The 21,766-nt window shown below is 47.8% G+C and overlaps 1 protein-coding gene across 3 annotated transcripts in view; it reads left to right on the forward strand.

The window, feature by feature from the left end:
- The first annotated feature begins 2,381 nt into the window (after nucleotides 1–2,381).
- Nucleotides 2,382–21,766, forward strand: part of CHRNG (cholinergic receptor nicotinic gamma subunit) — a 30,291-nt gene continuing 10,906 nt past the window's right edge. The window contains exons 1-9 of one of the 3 annotated variants that reach the window (XM_081007517.1): nucleotides 2,425–2,524; nucleotides 5,933–5,983; nucleotides 7,406–7,545; nucleotides 9,665–9,709; nucleotides 10,035–10,144; nucleotides 12,735–12,890; nucleotides 14,200–14,297; nucleotides 17,858–18,061; nucleotides 20,800–20,914. In XM_081007517.1, coding sequence (XP_080863643.1) covers nucleotide 5,983; nucleotides 7,406–7,545; nucleotides 9,665–9,709; nucleotides 10,035–10,144; nucleotides 12,735–12,890; nucleotides 14,200–14,297; nucleotides 17,858–18,061; nucleotides 20,800–20,914 — 869 coding nt within the window. In that variant the 5' untranslated portion in view covers nucleotides 2,425–2,524; nucleotides 5,933–5,982. Of the gene's footprint in view, nucleotides 2,525–5,932; nucleotides 5,984–7,405; nucleotides 7,546–9,664; nucleotides 9,710–10,034; nucleotides 10,145–12,734; nucleotides 12,891–14,199; nucleotides 14,298–17,857; nucleotides 18,062–20,799; nucleotides 20,915–21,766 lie in introns of all 3 variants that reach the window. The other 2 variants (XM_081007516.1, XM_081007518.1) reach the window with 2 other exon arrangements.

A 21,766-nucleotide genomic window follows, 5' to 3' on the forward strand; every position in this document is an offset into this window, starting at 1 on the left:
GACTGGGAAACTCAGGAACCAAGAGGACAAAACCTTTTAAAAGGAATGGGAAATTTTTATAATTTGTTTAGGAGACCACTGTAAGCAGATGAAAACATTAGCAGGGTTTTTTAAAAAATTTTAAAATTTATCTTTATTAATTTAAAATAAATACATTTAAGAAAAAACAGACGTACATACAAGTAAACAAACATACAATCAAACAAACAAATAACAGAAAAATCAAACAAACCACCACACTATAAGATACAAGAGGATTAATATAATTATCATCATATAGACTCCTGATACTGAACTCAGTTATGAAACTTATAGAGAAGAAATTTAAACATTATCAGGGTTTTAATATCACTTGTAATGTAACAGGTATTATGGATAATATGGATGAACACAAAAGATAGATTAGGAAATAATATGTAGTTGGAAATGTTTACATTAGGACACATGGAAGGGATGGGGGGAAGTCGCGAGATCCAGAGAAGTCTCTTTATATGGATATCTAAGTGGTACTGTTATAAACTCATTTTTGTAAAATCGAATAAAAAATGAATTTAAAAAACAAACAAAAATTTATTTATTTAAAAGCATTTATAAACTGCTTAATTATTTTTTCCCTGAGAGGCATACAATGCTTTCTTTCTTTTTCTTTCTTTTTAAAGCACCATTAAAGAATAATAAAGCCTAAAGCCAATAAAAAGGCATTATAAAAGCATATAAAACAAGCCCCACACCAAGCAGGGGGGCTGCTGCTGGCAAAATCAGAAGTTGCCGGGAGGGTGGAAGAAGAACTGTACTGTTTATAGGAGGCCTAGCGGAGCCTCCAGGGAACTCCCCCCCCCCCCACCCAGGGGTAAAAAATAAATAAATCCTAGGCTTGGTGGTATTTTTGCCACCAGGGTCAGAAGAGCAAGGCTGCTTCTATCACACACTGAGCACATGCAGAGTGGCTCCCATCAGGCAGCTCCAACGTGATCTCCAGATGTCCAAGATTAGGGGTCAAGCTTCTAACACAAAGAACTTGAGCAAATACATGCCAGGCAAGTTTGAATTCTACTCTCCGCTTTCCCCAGAAATTAAATAATGATAAACACTGAAACAACTGGCAAGCACATTTCTTGGTGTCTCCTGTTGGCAGAATATGGCACTCAGATAAGGATGGATGAATCTGTCAATTTCAGTTCCCTTATTCCGTCCGTCCATCCGTCCCCTTTCCAGTCCTGAATTCAGTCCTCTACATTTCTGCAGCAATTTCCCCTGGTACAACTCCTCTTTGTACCTTACTATGCATTTTATGCAAATCTCTCCCTAATATATGCACCTGTCAACCTACTGTTTGGTTGGAGAACCGTTCTGCAAAAATCCAGAGATATGTGAATTCCAAAGGATAGCTTGTGTTTCAAGAAGGGTGAATCAGGTAAAGGTAAAGGTAAAGGGACCCCTGACTATTAGGTCCAGTTGTGACCGACTCTGGGGTTGAGGCGCTCATCTTGCTTTATTGGCCGAGGGAGCCAGCGTACAGCTTCCGGGTCATGTGGCCAGCAGGACTAAGCCACTTCTGGCAAACCAGAGCAGCGCACGGAAACACCGTTTACCTTCCCGCCTATTTATCTACTTGCACTTTGACGTGCTTTCGAACTGCTAGGTTGGCAGGAGCAGGGACCGGGCAACGGGAGCTCACCCGGTCGCAGGGATTCGAACCACCTACCTTCTGATCGGCAAGCCCTAGGCTCTGTGGTTTAACCCACAGTGCCACCTGCATCTGGTAGTTTCTCATTAAAACGCAAACAAAATTGAATTTTCCCTCCATCCTTATACTCAGGTAGAATAGACGGGGTGGAAGGTGTCCTCAGCTAATCTGAGGAGTTCCTATCATGCAAGGTATAAGTCCTTCTCTTTGATCATCTATGGAGAAAAAAGCCTTCTCTCATCCCACCTCTACTTTATAGGCAAGCCTCTGTTCACTGCAATCTTTGGTATGAAGCCCATCTCAAGTGGGCAGAAATTTCTCAGAAATTCTGCTGCTGGAGGCTGGTCGTCCTCTTTGTTCCTATAAATAGGGGCCCTGATAGCTTCCCTGATCACACAATGCCCTGGGCACAGAGATGTTCCTGGCACTGTCTCCTTGCTGCAGCTCTCCCCCAGCCCCATTGGGAAGAGATGACTGTGCTCAATGGCTCAGTTTGGCTTGCATGCCCAAGGGGGTTGGCAGGGACAGCCAGTCCCCCCCCCCAGCCTCACCTTCTCCACTCTGTTTTTCCAAAGGCAGTCGTCCATCACCATCAAGGAAACAGCTGACAATGCAAGCACTCGTGGGACAGCTGGTCTGCCAAGTGGCTGAAAAGGAGGGTGGGGGGATAGGGGGGAGGAGGAGGATGGGAGAGGTGGGTTTCAGCTCAAAATAGTCCTCCAGACCCTCCCAGACACACACACACACACACTGCTGCTTGGGGTTAGGAAGGAAGACTGATCTGCGCCACTGGCATGGGTTGGTCTAGCCTGGTCTTCGCCTTCACCTTCCTCACAGGTAAGGAGGCTCAGTCCAGGTGGAACTCCTGGGCTTATGTTGATGCGCTAAAACGGAACTCGGAAGCTTTTCCTTGGGAGCGGGAAAGGGGAGGAATTGCTTGGAACTGAGATGAAATGCGAAAGTAGGAAACTCTTGTGGGGAGTCAGATGGTTGGGAATGGTCTACACAGCTGGGCAGTGGGTCTCCATGGTTTCAGGCAGGGGACGGCCCCAGCAAAACCTGGAGGTGCAGGTGGGGGCTGACCCGGGGACCGTCTTAATGCAAAGCGGATTCTCTGCCCCTGAGCTATTGCCTAATGAGCAAGCAAGGGATGGGCAGACCCCGCCCTCGCCTCTGTAGCCTCCTTCTGTGGGGTAAAACAAATGGGATATCAGAGGGATTTGTCATGGACACAATGCAGTTGGGGGGAACTAGGCACAAAATTTCATGGATTGGAGATGATAAGATGATAGATAGATAGATAGATAGATAGATAGATAGAGGTAGGTAGATAGATAGATGATAGATATGAAACTGGAAAACAGGTAAGTGACACCTAAGGAGCATTTACAACACCTTTGTCCCTTTCAGTTTTAAGCTGCTCCTACCACAAGCCTAAGACTTGCCGATCAGAAGGTCGGAGGTTTGAATCCCCGCGACGGGGTGAGCTCCCGTTGCTCGGTCCCAGCTCCTGCCAACCTAGCAGTTTGAAAGCACACAGTGCAAGTAGATAAATAGGTACTGCTCCGGCGGGAAGGTAAATGGTGTTTCCGTGTGCTGCTCTGGTTCGCCAGAAGCAGCTTAGTCATGCTGGCCACATGACCGGGAAGCTGTACGCCGGCTCCCTCGGCCATTAAAACGAGATGAGCGCCGCAACCCCAAAGTTGTCTGCAACTGGACCTAATGGTCAGGGGTCCCTTTACCTTTACCTTTAACACACACAAACACACACACACACAGAGAGAGAGAGCACAAAATTGCATTTATATAGCACTTTTAGATGATCAAATATTTATTAATAACATAACAATTAATTACGTATACTCTGCCCCTCCAGCTAAGTTGCCCCAGCCTCTCTGGGTGGCTTCCAACATTATACAAAAACACAGTATAAAATCATATTGTCTCCGCCTTCCCTGGCCTGAGTTACCTTTACAACAACCCTGTGTGGTAGGTTAGGCACAGAGTCTCAAGGCAATCCAGTGAGCTTCCTAGCTGAGTAGGAATTTGAACCCTGGACTTCCAGGTCCCACTGCACAACCACACAGGGATGGGGCAGACACACAGGTGAACAAGCATACAAGTTTGCCTCCTGCCACACACCTCTATCTTGGTCCTCCGACTCACTGACGCTGCGTGAGTTTTTATGAGGTCCTGCGATGTATTCTGTTTCAGCGACACAATCACGGAATTGTAGAGTTGGAAGGGACCCGTGGGTCATCTAGACCAACCCCCAGCAATGCCATGCTCCAGGGGTGCCCTGCCACCAAAGTGCTCACCTATGAGGGCTGGGTTGCAGAGGCAACACAATCCAAACAGAGAACCAGCCTAAGCCCAAGCAGGATCCAGAGACAAAGTCAGGCGCGAGTCCGAGGTCAAGATCCCAGGGAGGTTGGGCAAGGAACAGCGCAGCAAGGCAGCAAGACCAGACTCGGGCGCAAGGAGCCAGAGAACGCCATCGTTTCCAGCAGCTGGAAATCTCAGGAGGGATGACTTAACTGGGCCAAACTTGGGCTTCCTATCGATCAGCCACCTGACATCACAACGGAACGAGGTGCGAGGTGCTTTGAAGTCCCAAAGTTGGGATTTCCCCTTGCAAGACTCTGATAAAAGGAAGGTCTTTCTCCTCCCTTCCTGAGTCCAGGACCATCCAATTATGGCAAGGGAATGACTATTAAACCGCTGTAGCATAGACAGGTCCTAAAATATCTTAGGTAGGAGCAAGTCCCCTCTGAGGAAAGGCTGTGAAGTTTGCCTTCTTCCCTCAAAGTCATTGTGGATGGAGAGTCCTGTTTGAGGGAGAGCAGCTGCTGGCCATGTCCATTAGCAAGCGCGGGGGTGGCAGGTGCCAGCCGACAGTCACGTTAAGAGTTTTCCGAAGTTCAGTCTCCCCTTGGAGCCGCCCACTCAGCCTCTCGACCCTGCCTGGCTCTATAAACTCCTCAGTAGGCAGCGGCAATTACCCTAATGAAGGCAATTTGCCAGCACTTCTCCCACACACTTCCCTTTTAGATTTTATTGGGCAGTTATTGTGGGCTAATAATTTGATAATGTACGGGATTAAAAAATAGTTAGCAAGGTAACCATCTGTGGACTAGACTAGACAGGGATAGATGGCAGGCGGAGCTGAGGGGGCTTTAATATTAATCCATTATTATTTATGGAATGCATTCCACCTGCCTCATTAAGTTTCCCTTTCTGCCCAGGGATGGGAGTAAGTTTGGATTTGTGCAGGGGGTGGTTTTTTGCTTAGGGAGGTGGGGGATGATAAAGGTGGAACGTGATAAAGGTGTATGCAAGTATGCTTGGTGTGGCGGAAGTAAAAAGGGAGATGTCTGCCTGTCACTAGAAATTCAATTTGCTTTGCATTTAAAGGTGAACTCATCTAACCTGCGGGCATGCGGGTGGCGCTGTGGGTTAAACCACTGAGCCTAGGGCTTGCCGATCAGAAGGTCGGTAGTTCGAATCCCCGCGATGGGGTGAGCTGCCGTTGCTCGGTCCCTGCTCCTGCCCACCTAGCAGTTCAAAAGAACGTCAAAGTGCAAGTAGATAAATAGGTACCACTCCGGCAGGAAGGTAAACGGCGTTTCCGTGCGCTGCTCTGGTTCGCCAGAAGCGGCTTAGTCATGCTGGCCACATGACCCGGAAGCTGTACGCCGGCTCCCTCGGCCAATAAAGCGAGATGAGTGCCGCAACCCCAGAGTAGGCCACAACTGGACCTAATGGTCAGGGGTCCCTTTACCTTTACCATCTAACCCGCACTTTCTGAAAGAAGATTCAAATCGAAACACGGGCATCTTTCAGAATCCACACTTCTCCAAATTTTGCAATGCAATTCACCAGTGAAGCAACATGTACAAAAAAAAGCATGTACTAAACAGGGTAAAGCGTGCATGGCAACACGTATATCACCATCCAAAAATGCATTATGTGATGGGAAATTATTTGCAAAAAAATAAATAAAAATTAATTGAATTGTGGAGTTGAAAGGGGTAGCTAGGATCATTCAATCCCTGCAATGCAATAATTAGGTAACATCACATGCAGAAGTGTGTATATTAGGAGGAATTTACATTAAAATGATGGTTTAGGGTTGTTGTTGTTTTTTTAAAAAAGAATGCTGATGAAGAAATGCGGAGAACTGAAATTAGAAAAATGAGAAACTGAGAGAAACCAGAATTTTCAGATTTGTCTGTTCCTCCTCAGACGTTTCCTGATGAGATTGAACAGCAGTAAGTGCTGCAGAAACCAAAGAAAGTGATTTTCCTCACTCAGCACACAATTCGTTCCCAGAACTCTCAGAGCCGGCCCTACCGTTGGGTCGAGTGAGGCAGCCGCCACATTCAGTAGATGCCTGATGTTGGGGAACAGCCATGAGATGTTGGAGGACAGAGCTGGGTGTGCCACACAGCCAGCCCTGCACCCTTTGTCAACTCTCTGGTCCACACCTGGTCTTCTCTTGCCTTGACCACTATAACCTTCCGCTCTCAAGTCTCCCATTGTCCCACCTGGTTCCCCTCACAGCTACCCATCATTTGGCTGTCATTCACCCCTCTCATTACTCTGACGCCCCTCCTTAACCTGGCTTTCTGTCCACACCAAAATCCAGCACAAGCTCCTTCTCCTTATCATCAGGGCCCTTGTCCCCTTTATTTCTCTGCTCTCATATCCTGACACATCTCTGCCTTGGGTCTTTGTCCTCAGGCTCCGCCATCCTCAGGCCTCCTGCTCCCCTTGCAAGGACCCCACCCCCACTTTCTTGCTTGCTGCTCCCCCTGTCTAGAGTCACTTTCCCTAACACCTGTGTGAGGCCACCACCTTCCCTTCAAATGCTTCCTCGAAACCCTTTTGCGTGGCGAGTCCCCCCCCCCAGTCGAAATAATGACACATGACACAATTATTAAGGTTTATGGGCTAAAAAAGGCCACAACTTTATTGGTTACAGGTGATGAGCGGTATTGGCTTAGGCATTGGTCCTAACTGACTATATCCGACTTCAGCCTGTCCGCTAGAAGTCCGGGAAGGGTTAACCAGCATTAGGGGGAGTCCTGCTGATGCACATCAACTAGGAACTCCCCCGGGGTCACCGATAGGGGTCGTGCCTTAGGCCCTCACCTCCATAGGCTTCGGACAGGGCCACGCCCCCCGGAATCCTTTACCGGACTACCCTTCAATATGCGGGGCAGGTGATGGTGTTACCTTCCCGCTTCCATCTACAGTGCAATACCAATGCCTAACTGCCAATACCCAGAAAGTTGTGACGATTTGCTACGAGGTAGGCAAAAACCAAGTGGCTGGTGCCAATTTGCCAAGTGGAAAAATTCCTACCAGATCTCTCAACGGTGACCAACCGAGGTCCATAGCAAGGTCAAGGAAAGAAAACCTTATAGAGCGGGAGGGTGGGAAAAGCAGGAACAGCTGGTAAGCAGCAAAGAGGAAGATCCCCAGCCGCGCCCTGCTTTAAATAAGCCAGGCCACACCCCCAGAGCCAGCCGATTGGCTGGCCAGGAGGTGATGCGGCTGGGAATCCCCCCAATCACGCTGGGGCTGGGTTCCACAGCCGCGTGGTGGGGCCGTGAAGCCCGCAACTCCACCTCCTCCGAAGGGCGGAAGTGGCTTTCCAAGGCACCTTTGGCTTCCCAAACATAACAAAGTTGCTTCTTCATTGTCTTTCTCCAGTGGTCCTGAGCCGAAACCAGGAGGAGAAGCTTCTCAATGACCTGATGGCCAACTATGACCGCAAATTCCGCCCAGCCAAGGACGAGAGGGACATTGTTGACGTTTCGGTCAAGCTAACCCTCACCAATCTCATCACACTGGTGAGGAAGGAAGGAAGGAATAAAGGCTTTATTTCCTCTCCCCCATGCAACATATAGTTAAACTATGGAACTCCCTTCCACAGGACACAGTGATGGCTTTAAAAGATTAAATTCATGGAGGAGAGGGAGATTGATGGCTATTTAGGGCATGTGGCTGAATCTTGTGGGCACTGCAGAGGGCCCTACGACTGTCATGTAGAATGGAAAGCAAGAGGTGGTTGCCGAATTTTGGCATTTCTTACGTTCTTAACATCTCATACCTAAAATGTACATTTCAGAATTCTATTGCTCGCTAGCAAGGCTGCATCTTCTAGTTCCTAAAGGAAGCACGGATGCATCTGCAGCAAGCTCCAATAGCAGGTGGAGATTTAAGGCTCAAGACAGATATATCATTTTAAAAATCGCAGCAGGCTCTTCACACATGATGTGAGCCTAGCTTCCCGACTTGCACAGCGAACACACATTATATCAAGCTGAATGTAGCATCAGCCTCCAGTCTTGCCTCTCCTTTTAGCTTTAAGTATGTTCTCCATCATTTTTATTGCTCAAAGCACCCAATGTACATTAATCGGCTCGTACATTCAACCTTAGCCTTGTTTTCAAAAATGAAAGGAGGGAAACGTTTACAAACAGTCGCAAAAGTGGCGGTGCCTTGAGGATGTCGTCATGGGTACAAGCCAACTGGCACCCTTATTTATTTATTTTATTTTATTAAACTTACATACTGCCCTTCATCCGAGGGTCACAGGGTGGTTTGAATCCACCTCTTGCTGCTTATTTCTGCTGAAGTAGTTTCACTAAAGGCCAGGATGCAAAGATGACAGAGACTGCCTCTACAGCCCCCTGTTTGCTGTCAAAAGGTGTAGATTATAGAAGTTTGGGGTATGTTGTATCAAGACTGGATCAATGTTACAGTTGTCCAACTGTGAGGACGTCTCCACCACCATTGTTCAGCCTAGACACTGAGGTCCAACTCCGAGGGCCTTCTGGCAGTTTCCTCATTGCGAGAAGTGAGGTTACAAGGAACCAGGCAGAGGGCCTTCTCAGTAGTGGCGCCCGCCTTGTGGAACGCCCTCCCTGTGGATATCAAGGAGATAAAGAACTACACAACTTTTAGAAGACATCTGAAGGCAGCCCTGTATCAGGAAGTTGTTTATGTTTTATGCTGTTTGTATATCTGTTGAAAACCGCCCAGTGGCTGCAGCAACGCAGTGAGATGGGTGGGGTACAAATGTAATACAGTGGTACCTCCAGTTGCAAATGGGATCCATTCTGGAGGTCCAGCCAGATCCCGAGGTTTCCACAACCCGAGGATCACTGTTCTGCATATGCGCACGGGGCAGTAGACCGCTTCTGCGCATGTGCACGCGGCAAAACCTGGTCTGATACTTCTGGGTCTGCCACTTTTGTAATGTGAAGTTTATGTAACCAGGGGTTTACATAAGCCGAGGTGCTACTGTCATCATAATAACAGCAGCAGCAGCAACAACAACAACACTCACCTTTTCTCTGCTCTTTCCAGGCACGGCCCACTCTTTATAGTTCTGTGTATGAGCATCATTCCCCTCCCCTCCAGAGCTTTCTCTGTGGAAACCTGCTCTTTGAAGCTCAATTGGAGCAAATGGCAATTGACAGAAAACTGCTCTGATTTAGCATTAAAGAGCGGGTTTTCCTTGAGCAAAAAAAACAAGTGGAACTTTTAAGCATGGACCTGTGCCTGGAAAGAGCAGGGCAAAAGTTAAGTGTGGATAAGACCTTAGATCGGTGTTTCCCTAACTTGGGACTCCAGCTGTTTTTGGACTACAATGCCCATCATCCCTAGCTAGCAGGGCCAGCAGTCAGGGATGATGGGAACTGTAGTCCAAAAACAGCTGGAGACCCAGGTTTGGGAAACACTGGCTTAGACGATTTTCAAAGGAGGATTCATGGAGGATAAGGCTACAAGGCACGACCTAGATGACTTTAAAAGGGAGAGAGGGCTCTTGTGCTCAGATCCTGCTTGTGGGTTTTGCACAGGCATCTGGCTGGCCACAGGGAGAACAGGATCCTGCACTAGATGGACCTGATCCAGCCACAAGGTTCCTCTTACATTCTAACTCTGTCTTCTCTCTTTTTCCAGAATGAGAGGGATGAGGCTCTCACCACAAACGTTTGGGTAGAACTGGTAAGAGAAGCAGCCCAAGCTTCACCTGTTATCTTTTATGTGTTGCAAATTATGGACCCTTTAACTCCGCCTTTCCTCCCCTGGAAGTCTTAAGAGCTAGTAACTTAATTTTTAGGGGGGTGGGGGTGGGAGACATTCCAGGGATACTGATAATTTTCCTAGCATCCTGGATTCTGGGTTTGGGAACGCTAGTTGTGCCTCTAGCTGAAATTTACCCTGGATTCAAATTTACCAGGAAGGAAGTCAGCCTCAAGACAGTAGCATGTTCCATTGCGAAATATCCACCAGGCCGGCCAGTGTGATTAACTGATTTCTTTGTCGGCAGAAATGGCATGATTACCGCCTGCAGTGGGATGCGGCTGATTACGACAACATCAAGTGTTTACGAATCCCCTCCACCATGGTGTGGCTGCCAGACATTGTCCTGGAGAACAAGTCAGTATCCAAAAGGGTTGTTCTCTTCCTCCTCTTCTTCCTCCTCCTCTTCCTCCTCCAGCTCATCTGCCAGCTGGCTGCAGGTGAACTTGGGATTCCCCTTCTGTAGATAGGAGATGTGACCTAGCATGTCTCCTTGTAGCCAGGTAGCTTACTTGATCTTCGTGGGGTCCTCCTGGGCTCTTTCCACAAATTAGTTCCCAGAGAAATTGCTGAGTTTTGGGGGGAAAGAGTAGCCTTCACCCGGAAGGAGGCAGTGTCTTTCTCTAGTTCAAAGAATCGTGAAATTGAAAAGTTGGAAGTGACCTCAGGAATCATCTAGTCCAACCACTGGCAATGCACGAATCTTTTGCCAAACATGGGGCTTGAACCCACAAACCTGAGATTAAAGAGTGTCAGGCTCTACCGACTGAGCCCTCCCTCATGAACTAATTAGCAGGAAGAACAATTAAAACAGAGCTTACACGCAGCATTTAAGATTGCATTATATGAGCTAGCAATGTCCTTCCTCATAGAAGATCCTTTTAATAATATTGGTTGGGAACCTCCAGCCCTTGAGCGTATTTTAGGTCCCGAAAACATCTGGATTTGGCCCACAAGGGCTTTTGGGGCAAACTATGCCCACCTGTCTGTTACCAAGCAGATGACATTAGACCAATCTAGCGGTTCGAAAGCACGTCAAAGTGCAAGTAGATAAATAGGTACCGTTCTGGCGGGAAGGTAAACGGCATTTCCTTGTGCTGCTCTGGTTCACCAGAAGCGGCTTAGTCCTGCTGGCCACATGACCCGGAAGCTGTACGCCGGCTCCCTCGGCCAATAAAGCGAGATGAGCACCGCAACCCCAGAGTTGGCCACAACTGGACCTAACGGTGAGGGGTCCCTTTACCTTTACCTTAAGCCCACCTGTCTGTTACCAGGCAGATACCATACGACATTAGGTGCAGAGAGCTGTCACATCTTATCTAAATACGCCGATCTTGGCACTAAGCACCACACAACTATGACTGGAGATAATCTTATCTCTGATCTTAGCGCTGTGGCACTGAGTGCTGAGATCAGAGACAACCCCATTTATTTGACTATAGACTGCCAAAAGGATCTTAAATAGTCTTAGAGAGCCAGGAAACAGAAAGGAATCACAAGGCTTTCTTGTAAAGGCCCCATAGCAGAGGGCAGAAGAGGCCCTTTTCCAAGATAAGAAGAGGGCTCCCCCCCCCCATTTTCCCACTCTGTGGCAGCTCTTAGCTAGAAGGTGAGACTGCTCTCCTCTGAGACCAGCGCTAGGATAGGGAAGGAAAAAATATGCCGAGTTGCCTCCCCACAACAGCACTGGGGCCGAAGAGGAACATCTCCTATCTCAGTGCTGGTACGGAGAGGATGAAAACACTGTTTTCTCACTCTTTAGCAATGAGTACAAGAGGAGCATCTGCTCCTATCTCAGCGCAGGTGCAGAGCAGAGGGGGGAAAGTGTTTCCTCGCTCCATAGCAGTGCTGGGGCAGGAGAGGAGAGTCTTCTATGTGTGCCTGCCTGCCTGCCTGAATGTGCTTGTGTTGACCATGCCCACCTCTGCCAAGCATCCCTCTCAGGGGTGACCAACCTTCACTGCAGCCCTCGGGTCCCAAATGGCAGGAGAGCTCTGCTGCAAGAGGGTGGGGAAAAGGATCCTGGCTCTCCTGACCTCTTCCTGGAAGCAGTTGGAGGATAGATGGCGGCTAACAGATTGAGGTTGAATCCTGACAAGACAGAAGTACTGTTTTTGGGAGACAGGAGGTGGGCAGGTGTGGAGGATTCCCTGGTCCTGAATGGGGTAACTGTGCCCCTGAAGGACCAGGTGCGCAGCCTGGGAGTCATTTTGGACTCACAGCTGTCCATGGAGGCGCAGGTCAATTCTGTGTCCAAGGCAGCTGTTTACCAGCTCCACCTGGTACGCAGGCTGAGACCCTATCCGCCCACGGACTGCCTTGCCAGAGTGGTGCATGCTCTGGTTATCTCCTGCTTGGACTACTGCAATCCGCTCTACGTGGGGCTACCTTTGAAGGTGACCCGGAAACTACAACTAATCCGGAACGCGGCAGCTAGACTGGTGACTGGGAGCGGCCGCCAAGACCATATAACACCGGTCTTAAAAGACCTACATTGGCTCCCAATACGTTTCTGAGCACAATTCAAAGTGTTGGTGCTGACCTTTAAAGCACCAAACAGCCTTGGCCCAGTATACTTGAAGGAGCGTCTCCACCCCCATCGTTCAGTCCGGACACTGAGGTCCAGCTCCGAGGGCCTTCTGGTGGTTCACTCCCTACGAGAAGTGGTTACAGGAAACCAGGCAGAGGCCCTTCTCAGTGGTGGTGACCTCCCTGTGGAACACCCTCCCACCAGATGTCAAAGAGAACAACAACTACCAGACTTTTAGAAGACATCTGAAGGCAGCCCTGTTTAGGGGAGCTTTTAATGTTTTATGAATTATTACAGTATTTTAATATTTTTTTTTGGAAGCCGCCCAGAGTGGCTGGGGAAGCCCAGCCAGATGGGCGGGGTATAAATAATAAATTATTATTATATTATTATTATTCCTCCCCTTGTTCCCCTCAGCATCGACGGGGTGTTTGAGGTCGCGCTGTACGTCAACGTCCTGGTGTCCCCCGACGGCAGCATCTCCTGGCTCCCCCCAGCCATCTACCGCAGCGTCTGCCCCATTGTGGTCACTTTCTTCCCCTTCGACTGGCAAAACTGCTCCATGGTGTTCCAGTGAGTCTCTGTACTAGTTGGAGGGCGAGCTTTCTGAAGGGGAGAGCCTCTTGCACCCGTGGCAGTTCTCTGCGTGATTTAGAGTGTGGAGGGGGTGTCTCAGTGAGGGTGGAGAGGAAGGCAGTAGATGAAGGGGGACTTATCTTGCTCATTCATGTTCCTACCCCCCCCTCCCCCCAAAAAGAAAACGCTACTTGTCTTGGAAATTTTAATGCCTGAAGGGGACTAATATATATTCATTTCTAACTGTGGGCACATTTTCTTTCTGCATTTATATCATATTTTTAAAATTAATTTTTCATATGCCAACATATATTTGTTTGTGTTTACTTATTTAACGAAATGTATCTGCCGTTTGATTGTTAGCTCCCCACTTCTAAGCAGTTGTATAAATTCAAAGTATGCAGCCCTATACACTCGAATTACTTTAGAGAAGACCTGTATACATTATAAAACATACACCGAAACAATATACATGATAATGAGGATAAACAGGTATTTTAAATAATCATTTTATCCGTTCGTACATTTACTTATATTAGCATGTAACCTGATATCTAAAGTTCCCTTTTTATATCTCACACAACTGGTTCCCAACAGTCTAACATTTCTCTAAAATTTTCATATTTCTTTAACATGAATAATATCAATTTAACAATTGCCACCTGCTCCCATAAAGCACTAACTAATTCTTCCTTATTCAGTTTACGAACATCCTTCTAAGTCCTCCTTGCTAGAGCTGAAAATATCCAACACTTGAGTGTGGATATTCTTCTGTATCCTTTGATCATTCCCATTGCTCAAAAGGCATAAAGAGGGATCATTGGTCTACCTCAGTCCAAATATTTCATTTACAGCCAAAATCACAATATGCTGATAACATCTGGCCTTCCAACAACCCCACCAGATGTGAACCATGGTTACCTAGGACTCGGATCCGATGAACCTTGGTTATCTGTATATTGTAGTGCAGTAAGGGATTCTGCTCTGGTCTAGAGGCCTCTGGAAGTGATTGGCTGAATTGCGCTGGTGTCATAGAAGGCCTGGCAGGCGTTCTCTGGCAGGAATCGTGGCTAAAGAATCCTTGACCAATGGCAATCCAACTTCTAGTTGAAAACACTCAGTGAAAGAGAGTCCCCCACTTTCCAAAGGAATCCATTCCACTGTTGAACAGCTCTTACCATCAGAAGGTTCCTCCTAGTGTTTAGTGGGAATCTCCTTTTTTTGTAATTGGTTCAGCTCCTACCCTCTGGAGCAGCAGAAAGAAACCTTACTTGAGTCAGCCTTACTGAGTGATTTTATGTTTAAGGTCACAGACCTACAATGCCCGTGAAATCAACCTGCTGTTGACCGTCGAAGATGAGCAGACAATAGAATGGATCTTTATTGACCCCGAAGCTTTCACAGGTAACCCCACCTGCATGCAAGCCGAGGGGGACAACGGGTGGGAGGAGGTAATGATGCTGTCCAAATCCTTATAAGAACATTGAAAACATAAGACTTGTCTTGTTGCATTGCGTTGACTAAATTCAGCCTCCAGTTTCCTGCAGCAGTGAGTCCCATGCCTTTGCGAAACATGCAAACTCTCCAAGGAAAAGGGACACCCTTCCCCTGTCGTTTGTTCCCATCCTTTGGTATTTACAGTTAAATTGCCCCTTAACATGGAGGCTCCATTTAATAGTAACTGATAGATATATCCTCAGTGTCAAGTTATTTTTTAAGGCTTTCTAAGCAGCCGTCCGTACCTGCAATGAATCCCACGAGTTGAATAAAGAGGAGGCACATCTTTTTTTTCTGGTCCTGATCCTACTGCCTGCCAGCTTTGCTGGCAAACTCCCCTGATTTCTAATGTTAGAAAATGTTCAAGGGATAAATCTCTCACTCTCTCTCTCTCCCTCCACCCGGCACCACACTTTAGGAAATGACAGGGCTGCCTGGAATCCTGAGGGCATTTGGAGGATTTGGAAAACAAAAGCATTTTTGGCACAGATACCACAAAGGCAAAGCATCATTTAGATCGGGGTCAGCAAACTTTTTCAGCAGGGGGCCAGTCCACTGCCCCTCAGACCTTGTGGTGGTGGGCAGGACTATATTTCAAAGATGAAAAAATGAACGAATTCCTACACCCCACAAATAACCCAGAGATGCATTTTAAATAAAAGCAGACATTCTACTCATGTAAAAACACACTGATTTCCGGACCGTCCGCAGGCCAGATTGAGAAAGCGATCTGGCCCCTAGGCCTTAGTTTGCCTACCCATGATTTAGATGCTCCCTGGCCCTGGCGGAGGCAGGGCAGTCAAGTTGTTCTGAGTGGGCGAAACGATTTAGCAGGGAAACTGTTTAACTATAAACCATAGAATCATGGAAGTGTAGAGTCGGAAGAGAACCCGACGGTCATCTAAGCTCTGTCCATGAGGTGTAAGTCAGGGCATTTGGTATAATCAATTTGACGTACCAAACATGAGAAACAGATGGAATAAAGAACTGGAGGTTCCTATCTCACCCATTCAGTGGGACAATGTTTTAACTTTGGTAGCTAATGTGTCGTTAGATTATGAATTATGTATTATACAACAAAAAGTAATATTTAGAATTCATTGGGCTCTACTACACTTGCACAGAAAGGGATGATCTACAACAACATGCTGCACATAATAAGGAAATGCTTCTTTGAAACATGCTTATGCAGTATCCGACGCTTGCAAATTTCTGGAGGAAAGTATTAAGATGTATAAATACTACTTTGGGGAATATTTTAAAATGCATGTCAACCCATGTCAACCAAGTGGGCAAATTTCCTTAAAAGGTCAACAACTTTTGTGCCCAGGTTCCCACTTTTAGAAATATGGCAACCCTAACCTAAGTGGACTCTTCATGCCCTTATTTCTGCTAAAAGACTGGTATCGAGACATTGGAAAGATAATACCATGGCCCCCTTTTCCCAGCTGGAATGGGTAACATTCCAGGGGCCACAATCCAGTGGTGAATGGGGCCACGGGCAAAAGGTGGGTGGAGCAATGCATGCAAATTTCCCCTTTCTAGAGTAGGGTAGTTTCTACACAAACTCACACATCCCTCTCCTTCCTCCATCCAGACTAGCAGGAGACATTATCAGAACTCAAGGGCACGTTCCAGCCAGGCACAGATCTTTGGGGTGGGTGTGAGGCAGGGCTGAGGAGGAGGTGTGGCTAAGGAAGGGGGTGGGGAGAGTCCTGAGGGCTTGGGGGGCTGCGCTTGGGGTCCCTCTTCAGCTTTGCTAGGCCTTGCACCTGGGAATCACACCTGTCACCTGTTTGCATCCACCTCTTAATGGCTTCCAAGGTTTGCCTCACTTTGCTCTCTGGCCATGTGTCCCGTCCCCCTCCCCCCAGCCTGCTTCTGTGGGTTATTAATAAGAATCACTGCAGGAGAATGTTTGGCATTTGTCATCCCCCCCCCTCCTTTGTTCTGCTGGCTCCTCTCCTTCCCTCCCAGCCACTCCTAAAGCTAACAGTTACATTTCAGCCAATTGATCCAGGAACGCAGCCGTTGCCAGCAGCTGCCGCTGCCATTCTCCATCATGTTTTAATAGCATCTCGGAGGTGGAAAAGTTCCTCTTTGGAAGCGAGAGGCTTTCTTGTTTTCTCATGATGGGGGACAAGCCAGTTATTTTGCACGGTTAAAAATCTATCTCTCCCGCAGACGGCGGGGGGAATAAACAAGAAAACACCAGCTTAATAGCGTGTCACGCTTGGCTTCGTGTTGCAGCCCAGAGAGAGAGAAAGAGAGAGAGAGAGATAAATGTGGGCTTTTATATGGCAGCAGGGCCACTGGAGGCCTTGGGGACCAAGCACATGGCAGAATCAGCTCTCTCTCCACCAGATTCCAGCTTCTGGCAGAAGTCCCTTTGCAGTGCCAGGCAGTAAGCTGGCAGCTCCAGGCATCCTGGCCCAGATGATCGGATGAGTCTTGCTATTGTGGATATATCATTCACACAGGGCTCTAAACCCTCACTCAGATCCAGGGCACTTTTCTCAGGGACTCTGTTGTGTCAGCGCTCTCTCTGTCTCTCTCTCTCTCGCTCTCTCTCTCTCTCTCACACACACACCAGGTAGGAAAGGGATTTCTCTCTGCACCTTTATTGTTTGCACTCGTTTCCCCATCAGCTCATTCGGCGCCAGCAGGTTCCTTCCCCCAGGCTCCGTTCCTCGTCTCAACGTGGCAGCCTGGCTTCAGATCGAGGTGGCCGCCAGGACCAAACTTGGGGACCCCCAAAACAGCGGCAGCTGGTGCCCACTGGGAATAGTGGAGCATTTGGCAGGGAGGTCAACAGTAGGGGGCACCAGAGCTAAGGACAGGCAGGACAATTTAGACAAGTTTTGTGCTCTCCTCGTCTTCCTCTCTCTTGATTTCTGCAAGGGCAACACTGAGACTGTGGAGAAGGGGGGAGCTGCTGGGCAAAGTGGGTGTGTCTGGGGCAAACTGAGATTGGAGGGCTTTAGTGAAACAGGCACTACTGCCCACAAATGTTTGGAAGATGGGGAGCTCAAGGTGGTCTGGAGGGAATGAGCGATGCTTTCTTTTAGGGTGCATTATTAGTTGGGCAAAGGCAACATTTCTCATCAAAGAATTATTTGATAGGCTTTTGAGATATTCTGTTGGAGACTATCTCCGCTGGAGAATATTTTGCAGAATAGCCACTCCAGTTTTGCAAAGCAAGAATTTTGGGTTCTGCTGTGACTCAGAATTATTATCATTTAATGTTATTTCTGTATTGTTGAAGAAGGGCTTGAAACTTGCTGTGCATGTGTTTGTTTTAAAAGGTTGGGATGCGAGAATACATGGTGATGCCAAAAACAGGGAATTGCAGAAAAGTGGGAGGGGGAGAGCTATGAGCTGCTGGTCTCAGAAGCTCCATAGTTAATGTGACCGATATTTGTGTGTATATTTGCTCCTACCCACATGATGCTGCCTTCTCCTGACAGAGAACGGGGAATGGGCAATCAAGCACCGGCCAGCCAAGAAGGTTGTGAACGCCCAGCACTTCACGCCAGATGACATAGGGTACCAGCAGATCATCTTCTTCCTCATCATCCAGAGGAAGCCACTCTTCTACATCATCAACATCATCATCCCTTGCGTGCTTATTTCCTCGGTTGCTGTGCTGGTGTACTTCCTCCCAGCGAAAGGTCAGCGCCAAAAGTATCACTGTGGACTCAGCTATACAGCTTCAAATAAGTGTATTGTAAAGTGCAATATACAAATGTGACACCAGATGGCGACAGTGAGCTATGGCAAATTCAATGTATTTTTCAAAACGTTTTTTATTTTATTTTTTTAAAAAAATGCATTTTCACAGCATTTTTTAATATGTTTGTGGATTCCACCTGTGGTGCTTTGGTTGGCCTGGGTTAGGTCTGGTTAGCCTGTGGCCCCCCGGGTGTTGATGGATGATGGGAACTGTAGTCTGGAAAGCCTAGCTTCCCGCACCCTGGGCTAAGGATTCAGCACTCTGGACAGCTCCCAGGGTTTGCTTCACAGGGAGGCAAGGAACCGGGTTGGTCAAGAGGAAGTGGAAATTGGTGGGTCTTCCAATGTGGCTGAACTCCAACTCCCATCAGTCCTAGCCAGCACAGTCAGTGGTCAAGGACGATGGGAACTGTAGTCCTGCAATAGCAGAAGACCATCCAGGACAGGGGGAATTTAGTGTGTGTCTGCTGGTTTTTGCAGCAGGCACGTGTTTAGCATGACATGGGCTATGATTGCCTCCAGATTTGCACTGTCGAAAGCACTCTCATGACTTCCAGGCCTATTTATTCACTTCATCAGATATCTAAGTTGCCCCTTCATCCAAACAGACTGCAGGCAGGTGTATATTAGTAAACATAGGGTAACCTCTTTACGCTTGGGTCTTTGGCTCCTGGGGTGTCCATTTTCAGCCCCCCCCCTTGCTTTCTGTGACTGCATTTTTCTCAAGCTTCTAGTAAGAACCAACTCCACCTGACGATAAAATATAAAACCCGCATAAAAAGCAAAGTGCAGAAATGGAACATAAAGCATGAAACAGATCGTAAAACAGTATCAAAATCCTAAAACCATCAAGAATTAAAAACTGCAGGAATAAAATTTGGGAAGGCTTAGGAGAAAAGAAGCGTTTTCTGTAGGTGTCAAAAACTGCAAAGTGATGACATAAGAGAAGACTCCTGGATCAGGCCAATCGTCCATCTAGTCCAAAGTCCTGCTTTCTCAATGCCATGTATAATTTTATAAACTTCTATCAGGTCTCCAGGGATGCAGGTGGCACTGCGAGTTAAACCACAGAGCCTAGGACTTGCCGATCAGAAGGTCGGCGGTTAGAATCCCCACGATGGGGTGAGCTCCCATTTCTCAGTCCCTGCTCCTGCCAACCTAGCAGTTCGAAAGCACGTCAAAGTGCAAGTAGATAAATAGGTACTGCACTGGCGGAAAGGTAAACGGCGTTTCCGTGCGCTGCTCTGGTTTGCCAGAAGTGGCTTAGTCATGCTGGCCACATGACCCGGAAGCTGTACGCCGGCTCCCTCGGCCAATAAAGCGAGATGAGCACCTCAACCTCAGAGTCGTCCGCGACTGGACCTAATGGTCAGGGGTCCCTTTACCTTTACTACCATGTCTCCTCTAACTCAAAGGCCCCAATGCTGCAACCTTTCCTCTCAGGAGAGTCACTCCCTGAATCTGCAGGACCCTGAATTCCTCAGCATGATGAGAGAGGAGGAAAAACTTTTCTCCATCCAAACAATGTACAACAGCACACAGTGGCAGGTTGAGAATCCCTCCCTCTAACCTGATAGATCAACTCCTGCCTGCCTTGCCAAATCTGTTTAGCAGAAAAGAGCTGAGAAAGCAAAACTGGGTCCCATCTCAGCAGGAACAAGGCCAAGAGGCAGCTACGTGGCCTAGTGGCAACTGGAAGTTTGATAGATAAAGCCCCTCATCCGCTAGCCTGCGTTTAGGCACTGGAAACACCTGCAGATGGGACTCACAGAGCATCCTGGTAGGAGAGTGTTGTTTTTAGGGTTCAGAAGACACAGGGTGGAAGGTGCTTTGCATTTTGAGGGCTCTGTCTCTCCCATCTCTCATCCTGGTGCCGTTTACTGGATGTGAGGGCTGGGGCAGGGCAGAAGCAAGATTGGGAGTAGGGCTGGCACACAAGTGAGAGGGGCTTGATCCAGCAGCGGACCTGCTCTTCCTAATGTCTCCAGGACCAAGACTTGAATTGAGTTGGGGAGGTTCATAAGGAGCTCCTGGCTCATCAAGGTCAGCTTGGTGGGAGTCAATCATGACGTGGTCCAGAGGCTGATATCTCTTTCCCCGCTAGTCTGGGGTTTTGACTATGCTGAGAACCAATCAGCGAAGCATCCCTTTCTTTTAACCCTGTGGCAGTAGACAAAAAGTGGAGTTGGAAGGGGTTGGAAGGGGGCATGGTCCTAAGTTTAGAGAGGAAGCCCCTGGTACCGTTTCAGATACAGTTAAGTACTTAATTCATTCCGAAGGTCCGTTCTTAACCTGAAACTGTTCTTAACCTGAGGTACCACTTTAGCTAATGGGGCCTCCTGCTGCCACTGCACCGCCACTGCACAATTTTTGTTCTCATCCTGAAGCAAAGTTCTTAACCCGAGGTACTATTTCTGGGTTAGCGGAGTCTGTAACCTGAAGCGTATGTAACTTGAAGCGTCTGTAACCTGAGGTACCACTATATTCCCTGCCTGTCAACTGCTGAGAGGAGGACAATAAGTGATACTCCTGCATCCCAGGCCTCTATTTTCAGAGCAACTAGGCATTCCTGGGGTGGACCTTCTTGGGACGGGGCATGAGAGCATGATGAAGCAAGGCAGAAGCCTTATTGCCTCTCTCTCTCTCTGTCTCTCTCTCTCTCTCTCTCTCTCTGCAGCTGGTGGTCAGAAGTGCACAGTTTCAATCAACGTCCTCCTGGCCCAGACTGTCTTCCTCTTCCTGATTGCAAAAAAGGTCCCCGAAACCTCGCAGGCAGTGCCGCTCATTGAAAAGTAAGCAAACAATGTTTAGGGAAGCTTTTAATGTTTGATGCATTACTGTATTACAGCCGCCCAGAGTGGCTGGGGGAAGCCCAGCCAGATGGGTGGGGTATAAATAATAAATTATTATTATTATTATTATTATTATTATTATTATTATGTCCCGTAGGTGGCAGTGATGGCCTCCAGCTTGGGTGGCTTTAAAGGAGAATTAGACAGATAAATTGTTTCCAAAAAGCCACTCCTTTCATTTTAGCAAAGATTCCCCTGCATTGGGGCATTGGCATGTTTCTGATGTTATTACACCAGTTCATCACTGAAGTGGCAACTCTTTGCGAAAGGGAGTTGCGGAATTTATCTTCCCAACACTGTTGCGTGACAGATAATGGATAAATCCATTTTGCTGGTGGGGAATGAGGGAGAGGTAGCGGCTTGTCCAAGGCCCCGTGAGAAGCCCACGAGAGTGGCAGGACGTGAGCTCTAGATGTTGGATTTGGTCTCCGGCTGTTGGCATGGCTTTATTTTATTATGGCGGAAGCTCTTGAGGGCTAGCACCCACTTCATCAGACGTTATCCTGATAGATGCATGACCAAGGCTACCAAGGGGGGGGCTGCTTGCTAAACCACTGACTAAAGCACCTCCTTCCTCCATTAAACCTCACTCCAGCCACGTTTGATGGGGAGGGGACTTTGCAGAGTGGTTTGCCAAACTGCTCTGTGAAGTTCCTCTCCCCCTCCATTCAGCAACTCATCAGAAGATGTACACATGGTTGGTGGTTAGGATAGAAGGGAAATTTGGTTCTGTTTGCATTTTTAGGTGAGCCTTCCTGATTTGCCGCCCCCCCTGCCCCCAAGATACAATAA

Source organism: Podarcis pityusensis (genome assembly GCF_964106645.2).
Source record: "Podarcis pityusensis genome assembly, chromosome: 5".
Taxonomy (NCBI): domain Eukaryota; kingdom Metazoa; phylum Chordata; class Lepidosauria; order Squamata; family Lacertidae; genus Podarcis; species Podarcis pityusensis.